Here is an 11,260-nt window from a genome sequence, read left to right as displayed (position 1 = left end):
CTATAGTCAGATCTATTACTATGTCAAATCTATAACTATAGTCAGATCTATAACTATAGTCAGATCTATTACTATGTCAAATCTATAACTATAGACAGATCTACAACTACAAACCAGATCTACTACTATAGTCAGATCTATAACTATGTCAAATCTATAACAATAGTCAGATCTATAACTATAGTCAGATCTATTACTTTAGACATGTATATAACTACAAACCCGATCTCTAACCACAGTCAGGTCTATAACTACAAACCAGATCTGTAATTATAATCTGATCTTTAGCTACATTCAAATCTACAGTAACATTCAAAAGTTTTAGAACACCTACTCATTAAAGGGTTTTAGAACACCTACTCATTAAAGGGTTTTCTTTATTTGACTTTTTTCTACGTTGTAGAATAATAGTGAAGACATCAACACTATGAAATAAGACATATTGAATAATGTAGTAACAAAAACGTGTTAAATAAATCAAAATATATTTTTTAATTTAGATTTGTCAGAGTAGCCACCCTTTGCCTTGATGACAGCATTGCACACTCTTGGCATTCTCTCAACCAGCTTCACCTGGAATGCTTTTCCAACAGTCTTGAAGGAGTTCCCATGTATGCTGAGCACTTGTTGGCTGCTTTTCCTTCACTCTGTGATCCAACTCATCCCAAACATCTCAATTGGGTTTAGGTTGGGTAAATAAGAATTTGTTCTCAGCTGACTTGCCTAGTTAAATTAAAAAAATAATTGTGGAGGCCACGTCATCTGATGCAGCACTCCATCTTTCTCCTTCTTGGTCAAATAGCCCTTACACAGCCTGGAGGTGTGCAAATGATAGTCCCACTAAGCACAAACCAGATGGGATGGCATGTTGCTGCAGAATGCTGTGGTAGCCATGCTGGTGAAGTGTGCCTTGAATTCTAAATAAAACACAAACAGTGTCACCAGCAAAGCACCATCACACCACCTCCTCCATGCTTCACGGTGGGAACCACACATGCAAAGATAATCCGTTCACCTACTCTGCGACTCCATACCAAAGGACAGATTTCCACCGGTCTAATGTCCATTGCTCGTGTTTCTCTGGGTCTTCCTTTCCTGTGGCGGTCCTCATGATAGCCAGTTTCATAATACCGCTTGATGGTTTTTGAGACTGCACTTGAAGAAACTTTCAAATGTATTGTGTTGTGACAAGGTAATGGGGGTATACAGAAGGCAACCATATTTGGGAAAATTTAACTCATCTATAGAATCAGAAGGCTGTCCTATAGCTCTGAACTCATCTATAGAATCAGAAGGCTGTCCTATAGCTCTGAACTCATCTATATAATCAGAATCCTTTGCTATAGATCTGAACTCATCTATAGAATCAGAAGGCTGTCCTATAGCTCTGAACTTATCTATAGAATCAGAAGGCTGTCCTATAGCTCTGAACTTATCTATAGAATCAGAAGGCTGTCCTATAGCTCTGAACTCATCTATAGAATCAGAAGGCTGTCCTATAGCTCTGAACTTATCTATAGAATCAGAAGGCTGTCCTATAGCTCTGAACTCATCTATAGAATCAGAAGGCTGTCCTATAGCTCTGAACTTATCTATAGAATCAGAAGGCTGTCCTATAGCTCTGAACTCATCTATAGAATCAGAAGGCTGTCCTATAGCTCTGAACTCATCTATAGAATCAGAAGGCTGTCCTATAGCTCTGAACTCATCTATAGAATCAGAAGGCTGCCCTATAGCTCTGAACTCATCTATAGAATCAGAATCCTTTCCTATAGCTCTGAACTCATCTATAGAATCAGAATCCTTTCCTACAGCTGTATTTTCATCTATATAATCAGAATCCTTTCCTACAGCTGTATTTTCATCTATATAATCAGAATCATTTTCCTATATGTATTTCCTATGTATTTTCACCTGGATCCCAAATAGCACCCTATTCCCTATGGCACTACTACTACTACACAATGAGCCCTGGACAAAAGTAGTCCACTATTTACAGTCAGGTCCATAAATATTTGGACATTGACCAAGTTATTTTGGTTAGCTATCTACCACCGCATATTGAAATCACGAATGTGAGCTATTAGTATAGACTTTCAGCTTTAATTTGAGGGTATTTACATCCATATCATGTGAACTGTGTAGACCCTGGTTCAATTCCAGGCTGTATCACAGCCGGCCGTGATTGGGAGCCCATAGGGTGGCGCACAATTGGCCCAGCATCATCTGGTTTTGGCCGGGATAGGCTTAACTGTAAATAAGAATTTGTTCTTAACTGACTAGCCTAGTTAAATATAGGTACAATTAAATAAAAATTAGAGTAAGACGTCAGCTACTAGGCAGCTAGTAGTCAGAGCCGTACCCCAACACTGTTTCTACTGGGTGGTTACCAAGAGCTGCACCACAACACTGTTTCTACTGGGTGGTTACCAAGAGCTGCACCACAACACTGTTTCTACTGGGTGGTTACCAAGAGCTGTACCCCAACACGGTTTCTACTGGGTGGTTACCAAGAGCTGTACCCCAACACTGTTTCTACTGGGTGGTTACCAAGAGCTGTACCCCACACTGTTTCTACTAGGTGGTTACCAAGAGCTGTACCCCACACTGTTTCTACTGGGTGGTTACCAAGAGCTGTACCCCAACACTGTTTCTACTGGGTGGTTACCAAGAGCTGTACCCCAACACTGTTTCTACTGGGTGGTTACCAAGAGCTGTCCCCCACACTGTTTCTACTGGGTGGTTACCAAGAGCTGTATCCCAACACTGTTTCTACTGGGTGGTTACCAAGAGCTGTACCCCAACACTGTTTCTACTGGGTGGTTACCAAGAGCTGCACCCCAACACTGTTTCTACTGGGTGGTTACCATGAGCTGTACCCCAACACTGTTTCTACTGGGTGGTTACCAAGAGCTGTACCCCACAATGTTTCTACTGGGTGGTTACCAAGAGCTGCACCCCAACACTGTTTCTACTGGGTGGTTACCAAGAGCTGTACCCCACAATGTTTCTACTGGGTGGTTACCAAGAGCTGCACCCCAACACTGTTTCTACTGGGTGGTTACCAAGAGCTGTACCCCAACACTGTTTCTACTGGGTGGTTCTGGTCAAAAGTAGTGCACTATAGTTAGTCATTGGTATGCAGCCTAAGTGAGTTGCGGTGCTTGTACTCATCTTTGAGCTCGACGTCTTCTCACACTGAAAGCCTGTGGTAAAGGTTGACTTCCAGTCCAGCATTTCAGACAGTTGATTTATGTCATGAATTTATACAGTCTGAAAGTTGGAATATCTATGTGGTCAAATGCAAAAAAGCATTGCCATATCAGACCAACTGGAGGTTATTTATCTATACCTAATAAGTTTGATTTAAACATTTCTCAATTAGACCTTGTTGGACCAGTTTCATGTGGACACGTATGATAGTTTGACATTAGTAGCCACCAGCCAGACCGTTTATATGAGCATTATGCTCGACTTTAAGAATAATTATGGACATTTACTTTACAAGGTCAGTACACATTGCTGGAAGGGAGCCAACCGTATGATTTTCTTAATTGACACAAAAACATTTCCATTGAGTTTGATGCAATACTCATTTTTATCAGTGTACACTTCAACTGCAGTCCCTCATCGACCAATCATCATCCGTTGGTCACGTCTTGGACGGAAGTGACGAATGTAGCCCAAAAACGTGACGAAAATACAACAAGGAAGCGGATATTTATTAAAAAGCAAAATTAGTTAGATAGGAAAACGTTTTGAATTATCAAGTTAATTTTTGTCGATTTTTGATGTTTCGAGAGATATAGTTATTTTGGACTATAGTTCGTCGTATCGTGGATCCATATTCACTCAAGCAATGAACACAGACGTTGAATTCCACATTAGGCAGAATTATCCGTGGAACAAGCTACCAGCAAATGTCAAACAGGTATGTGATCTTGACACGTTTTGCCACAGCTGGCCAGCTACATCTGTCCGTTAACGTTCTCCGTGCGTTTATTATGAGTCTCCGGCGCATCTGCAACAACAGTGATTTGGTCAATAACCTGAAAGCATCACTAAAGCACACAGCTCCGTTAGCTAGGTAGCTGTCTAGCCCAGTAACCTTACTTCTTAGTCCAAGGACCTGACATGTTCTGTTTGAAGGACTAATTGATTCTGGAAACCAAAACAGCCAAATAGTCCATCTAACAGTGAAACAATTGCGGTATGGTTCTTAAAACATAAGTCCCTCTACTTTCATATCACATCAAAATCATTTCACAAATGTAAAATAATACACTTACTGGACACTGTTTTAACTCCATTGCAGCAGACATGATTTTTTTATTGACATGTTTGTAGCCTAAGTTTTCCGTTTACACACGAGCGTTTGGAGATGCTTCTACACCTGCATTGCTTTCTGTTTGCGGTTTTAGACTGGGTTTCTGTACAGCACTTTAGGACATCAGCTGATGTTAAAAGGGCTTTATAAATACATTTGATTGATTGAACTAATAGGGTTGGGTAGGTTACTTGCTAAATGTAATCCGTTTCTAGTTACTTGTCCAAAATTGTAATCAGTAACGTAATTTTTGGATTACCCAAACTCCGTTAACGTAATCTGATTACATTCAATTACTTTTAGATTACTTTCCCCTTATTAAGAGGCATTAGAAGAAGACATAAATAAATGTATGTTACCAATTGAACCACATCTATTGCAGGATAAATCAATGTTAAAGTTTACATAGCTGGCCATACATGGATGTTTAAATTTTACTTTATGGGTTGGTTCTGTAGGTATATTCTAACCCATCACTTTCTACGACATATAATAATGTGATTAAACTATATCTTTACATGAATATGTATAATATACAAGTCCAAACATGGATGTAGCAACTACAGATTGGCCCTTTTAAATCTATCAAAAGTGGGTGGGTTTGAGCATGTCTCCGTTAGGCCTATGGATAAAAAAATGGTCAGCATGAATTAGATTGAGCAATAAAGCCCCACTTGTATTCCATAGGCTGGTGTCCACACCATGCAGGTGTTGCAAGAGCACATTTTTCCACTGTTTGTCCACTGGTTTAAAAAAATAATACAAAAGTAAATTAATCCTCAAAGTAATCATCTCGTTTTTTAAAAAAAGTATATGTAATCTGATAACAATATTTTTGCTGGTAATGGATTACAGTTAGCGTTTTTTTGTTGTTGTTGTTAATTAGCACAGGTAGTCCACTCTGTCTTCCGTCCGTTGTCTTCTGTTAAACACTGTAACATGGAAATGGGTCCGTGTGGGAACATTAATCCCAGGAAGAGGAGTAACTCCTAAACAAAAATATACATTTAAACATGATGAGGTCCTGGGTTGCCGTGGTTACACGTGGTCTGCGGTTGTGAGGCCAGTTGGTAATGCCAAACATGATGAGGTCCTGGGTTGCCGTGGTTACACGTGGTCTGCGGTTGTGAGGCCAGTTGGTAATGCCAAACATGATGAGGTCCTGGGTTGCCGTGGTTACACGTGGTCTGCGGTTGTGAGGCCAGTTGGTAATGCCAAACATGATGAGGTCCTGGGTTGCCGTGGTTACACGTGGTCTGCGGTTGTGAGGCCAGTTGGTAATGCCAAACATGATGAGGTCCTGGGTTGCCGTGGTTACATGGTCTGCGGTTGTGAGGCCAGTTGGTAATGCCAAACATGATGAGGTCCTGGGTTGCCGTGGTTACACGTGGTCTGCGGTTGTGAGGCCAGTTGGTAATGCCAAACATGATGAGGTCCTGGGTTGCCGTGGTTACACGTGGTCTGCGGTTGTGAGGCCAGTTGGTAATGCCAAACATGATGAGGTCCTGGGTTGCCGTGGTTACACGTGGTCTGCGGTTGTGAGGCCAGTTGGTAATGCCAAACATGATGAGGTCCTGGGTTGCCGTGGTTACACGTGGTCTGCGGTTGTGAGGCCAGTTGGTAATGCCAAACATGATGAGGTCCTGGGTTGCCGTGGTTACACGTGGTCTGCGGTTGTGAGGCCAGTTGGTAATGCCAAACATGATGAGGTCCTGGGTTGCCGTGGTTACACGTGGTCTGCGGTTGTGAGGCCAGTTGGTAATGCCAAACATGATGAGGTCCTGGGTTGCCGTGGTTACACGTGGTCTGCGGTTGTGAGGCCAGTTGGTAATGCCAAACATGATGAGGTCCTGGGTTGCCGTGGTTACACGTGGTCTGCGGTTGTGAGGCCAGTTGGTAATGCCAAACATGATGAGGTCCTGGGTTGCCGTGGTTACACGTGGTCTGCGGTTGTGAGGCCAGTTGGTAATGCCAAACATGATGAGGTCCTGGGTTGCCGTGGATACACGTGGTCTGCGGTTGTGAGGCCAGTTGGTAATGCCAAACATGATGAGGTCCTGGGTTGCCGTGGATACACGTGGTCTGCGGTTGTGAGGCCAGTTGGTAATGCCAAATTCTGTAAAACGACAGGTGGCTTATGGTAGAGAAATGAACATTTACCTTACACCTTCTCTGGCAACAGCTCTGGTGGACATTCCTGCACTCAGCATGCCAACAGCACGCTCCCTCATAACTTGAGACATATGTGGTATAATACTTGCAATCATGCCTACTGAGTTACTGTATATGTTTCTACTGAGTTACTGTATATGTTTCTACTGAGTTACTGTATATGTTTCTACTGAGTTACTGTATATGTATTTAAATGTCCTGTTTTCATTTACAGAGTTACTGTATATGTTTCTGTATATTAATGCATTTAAATGTCCTGTTTTCATTTACAGAGTGTTGGGAACTCGCAGCGTGAATATGAGAAACATGTGCAGTTGTACAGTATCCGCAACCAGCTAAGGTTCCGCAGTAACCTAGGTGAGTCAGCATGGGAGGAGTCAGCATGGGAGGAGTCAGCATGGGAGGAGTCAGCATGGGAGGAGTCAGCATGGGAGGAGCTAGCATGGGAGGAGTCAGCATGGGAGGGAGTCAGCATGGGAGGAGCAGCATGGTCAGCATGGGAGGAGCTAGCATGGGAGGAGTCAGCATGGGAGGGAGGAGTCAGCATGGGAGGAGTCAGCATGGGAGGAGTCAGCATGGGAGGAGTCAGCATGGGAGGAGTCAGCATGGGAGGAGTCAGCATGGGAGGAGCAGCATGGTCAGCATGGGAGGAGTCAGCATGGGAGGAGTCAGCATGGGAGGAGTCAGCATGGGAGGAGCCAGGTCATGGGAGGAGCCAGCATGGGAGGAGTCAGCATGGGAGGAGTCAGCATGGTCAGCATGGGAGGAGTCAGCATGGGAGGAGTCAGCATGGGAGGGAGGAGTCAGCATGGGAGGAGCTAGCATGGGAGGGAGGAGCAGCATGGGAGGAGTCAGCATGGTCAGCATGGTCAGCATGGGAGGAGTCAGCATGGGAGGAGTCAGCATGGGAGGAGTCAGGGATGGGAGGAGGTCAGCATGGGAGGAGTCAGCATGGGAGGAGTCAGCATGGGAGGAGCATCAGCATGGGAGGAGCTCAGCATGGGAGGAGTCAGCATGGGAGGAGCCAGCATGGGAGGAGTCAGCATGGGAGGAGTCAGCATGGGAGGAGTCAGCATGGGAGGAGTCAGCATGGGAGGAGTCAGCATGGGAGGAGTCAGCATGGGAGGAGTCAGCATGGGAGGAGTCAGGCTTGTCAGAATAACAATGCCGTAGACCATAATATCCACCCCATTTTTCAGTGCGAACAGAGGCTCATATCCCATACACTTATATCCATTCAATTATAACCAATCATAAATCATTTATTGCTGGGTATAAATGCATTATTACATTGACATGTATCTGAAATCCTCTGTTATTGTCTGGTAGGCCAATACTAACGGTCCATAGAAACAGGCCTCAAATCAAAGTTTATTGGTCGCGTACACAGTTTTGCAATTGTTATCGCAGGAGCATCAACATTCTTGTGTTTCTAGCTGCAACAGTAATACCTCGCAATAAGAATAAAACAATACACACATAATCCAGAATATATACAAAAAAAATATGAAGAAATATAACGAGCATTGTCAGAGACAGGAATATAAATATATTCAGTGCATTAGGAAAGTATTCAGACCCCTTGACTTTTTCCACATTTTGTTACGTTACAGCCATATTCTAAAATTGATTACATAATTTTTTCCCCTCCTCAATCTACACACAATACTCCATAATGACATCACAATACCCCATAATAACATCACAATACCCCATAATGACATCACAATACCCCATAATGACATCACAATACCCCATAATAACATCACAATACTCCATAATGACATCACAATACTAATGACCATAATGACATCACAATACCCCCAAATGACATCACAATACCCCATAATGACATCACAATACCCCATAATAACATCACAATACTCCATAATAACATCACAATACCCCATAATGACATCACAATACCCATAATGACATCACAATACCCCATAATGACATCACAATACTCCATAATGACATCACAATACTCCATAATGACATCACAATACTCCATAATGACATCAAAATACATTTCTGCTTCTGTATATAAAAAAACTGACTTACACACATACATACCCCCTTTATAATTTGTTGAACATCACAATACCCCATAATACATCACAATACTCCCATAATTCATCACAATACGCTCTGTCAGGTTAGAATGACATCACAATACTCTCCATAATGACATCACAATACTCCTAATGACAATCACAACATTTAGAGACTGTGCCCTGTCCCTAATGACATCACAATCCTGCCCTGTCCCTAACATCACAATACTCCATAATGACATCACAATACTCCCTGTCCCTATCTGATATGACATCTCTGTCCTGCCCTAATGACATGTCTCTGTCCTGCCCTGTCCCTATGACATCACAATCCTGCCCTGTCCCTATCTCTGAGTGTCTCTGTCCTGCCCTGTCCCTATCTGATCTGAGTGTCTCTGTCCTGCCCTGTCCCTATCTGTCTCTGCCCTGTCCCTATCTGATCTGAGAGTCTCTGTCCTGCCCTGTCCCTGTCTGATCTGAGTGTCTCTGTCCTTATCAGTCCCTATCTGATCTGAGTGTGTCTGTCCTCTCCCCCCATGTCTGTCCAGTGAGACACGTGAGGAAGGATGAGAGGAAGTACTATGAGGAGCTGCTGAAGTACAGCCGAGATCACCTGATGCTCTACCCCTACCACCTGTCAGACATCATGGTCAAAGGCCTCCGCATCACCCCCTTCTCCTACTATATCAGCATCATGGAGGTACTATAATACTATATACTATTACTATATATAATATATATACTATAGTCACCCCTTCTCCTACTATATCAGCATCATGGAGGTACTATAATACTATATACTATTACTATATATAATATATCTACTGTAGTCACCCCTTCTCCTACTATATCAACATCATGGAGGTACTATAATAATATATACTATTACTATATATAATCATGGAGGTACTAATGGGGTGCCATAGAGCCATAGAGCCATGGAGCCATGGTCAAAAGTAGTGCACACTAACACATATTTGGTGATTAATGAAGGCTCAGGGAAGGAAGGAATGGTGTAGGAAGAGAAATTGGTTTAATTTGCTACTCCCATTTCCCTCAATTTCTCCATCCTTCTCTTCCCTCCCTCTTCCCTCCCTCTCTTCCTTCTCTTCCCTCTTCTCTTCCCCCTCTCTTCTCTTCCCCCCTCTCTTCTCTTCCCTCCCTCTCTTCCTTCTCCCCCCTCTTCTCTTCCCCTCTTCTCTTTCCTCTCTCTTTCCTCTCTCCACCTCCCTCTCTCCTCTTCCCTCTTCTCTTTCCTCTCCTCCCTCTCTCCACCTCCCTCTCTCCTCTTCCCTCTTCTCTTTCCTCTCCTCCCTCTCTCCTCTTCCCTCTCTTCACCTCCCTCTCTCCTCTTCCCCTCTTCTCTTTCCCTCCTCCCTCTCTCCACCTCCCTCTCTCCCTCTTCCCTCTTCTCTTTCCTCTCCTCCCTCTCTCCTCTTCCATCTTCTCTTTCCTCTCCTCCCTCTCTCTCCACCTCCCTCTCTCCTCTTCCCTCTTCTCTTTCCTCTCCTCCCTCTCTCCACTTCCCTCTCTTCACCTCCCTCTCTCTCTTCCCTCTTCTCTTTCCTCTCCTCCCCTCTCCACCTCCCTCTCTCCACCTCCCTCTTCTCTTTCCTCTCCTCCCTTCTCCTCTTCTCTTTCTTTCCTCTCCTCCCTCTCTCCTCTTCCCTCTTCTCTTTCCTCTCCTCCCTCTCTCCTCTTCCCTCTTCTCTTTCCTCTCCTCCCTCTCTCCTCTTCCCTCTTCTCTTTCCTCTCCTCCCTCTCTCCTCTTCCCTCTTCTCTTTCCTCTCCTCCCTCTCTCCACCTCCCTCTCTTCACCTCCCTCTCTCCTCTTCCCTCTTCTCTTTCCTCTCCTCCCTCTCTCCACCTCCAGGACATCATGAACGTAGAGAAGAGTTACGACTAAGCTGCCCAACTTCACTGCTGCTGACTGTAAGTAGACTGTTGCTGTATTTTTCTGAGCTGTGTGTGTGTGTGTGTGTGTGTGTGTGTGTGTGTGTTGCCTCCACAACTGCTGACTGTTACTAGTATTGTAGTACTCCCTCTCTCAGGGATAAACTAGCTGCTGTAATGTGGTTCTGTAACGTGGTTCTGTAATGTGGTTCTGCTAGCTGTTAGTTGTATTGTAAAAATCTAACTTTATTTGTCACATGCACACAACAGGTGTAGACCTTACCGTGAAATGCTGAATACAACAGGTGTAGACCTCACCGTGAAATGCTGAATACAACAGGTGTAGACCTCACCGTGAAATGCTGAATACAACAGGTGTAGTAGACCGTACAGTGAAATGCTGAATACAACAGGTGTAGGTAGAACTCACAGTGAAATGCTGAATTCAACAGGTGTAGTAGACCTTACAGTGAAATGCTGAATCCAAATCAAATTTATTTATATAGCCCTTCTTACATCAGCTGATATCTCAAAGTGCTGTACAGAAACCCAGCCTAAAACCCCAAACAGCAAGCAATGCAGGTGTAGAAGCACGGTGGCTAGGAAAAACTCCCTAGAAAGGCCAAAACCTAGGAAGAAACCTAGAGAGGAACCAGGCTATGTGGGGTGGCCAGTCCTCTTCTGGCTGTGCCGGGTGGAGATTATAACAGAACATGGCCAAGATGTTCAAATGTTCATAAATGACCAGCATGGTCGAATAATAATAAGGCAGAACAGTTGAAACTGGAGCAGCAGCATGGCCAGGTGGACT

The 11,260-nt window shown here is 43.9% G+C and overlaps 1 protein-coding gene across 1 annotated transcript; it reads left to right on the top strand.

Annotated features, from left to right (window-relative positions):
• Positions 1–3,690: 3,690 nt before the first annotated feature.
• On the top strand, positions 3,691–10,490 carry LOC135569053 (protein FAM91A1-like). The gene is made up of 4 exons (XM_065015886.1): positions 3,691–3,931; positions 6,772–6,856; positions 9,105–9,256; positions 10,430–10,490. The coding sequence occupies exons 1-4, from the start codon at positions 3,860–3,862 to the stop codon at positions 10,460–10,462; spliced, it is 342 nt and encodes a 113-aa protein (XP_064871958.1). The 5' UTR covers positions 3,691–3,859; the 3' UTR covers positions 10,463–10,490.
• Positions 10,491–11,260: the final 770 nt, after the last annotated feature.

Source organism: Oncorhynchus nerka, unplaced genomic scaffold (genome assembly GCF_034236695.1).
Source record: "Oncorhynchus nerka isolate Pitt River unplaced genomic scaffold, Oner_Uvic_2.0 unplaced_scaffold_1232, whole genome shotgun sequence".
NCBI lineage: Eukaryota > Metazoa > Chordata > Actinopteri > Salmoniformes > Salmonidae > Oncorhynchus > Oncorhynchus nerka.
The sequence above is the reverse complement of the archived record's forward strand: the minus strand, read 5'-3'. Positions and strand labels throughout refer to the sequence as shown.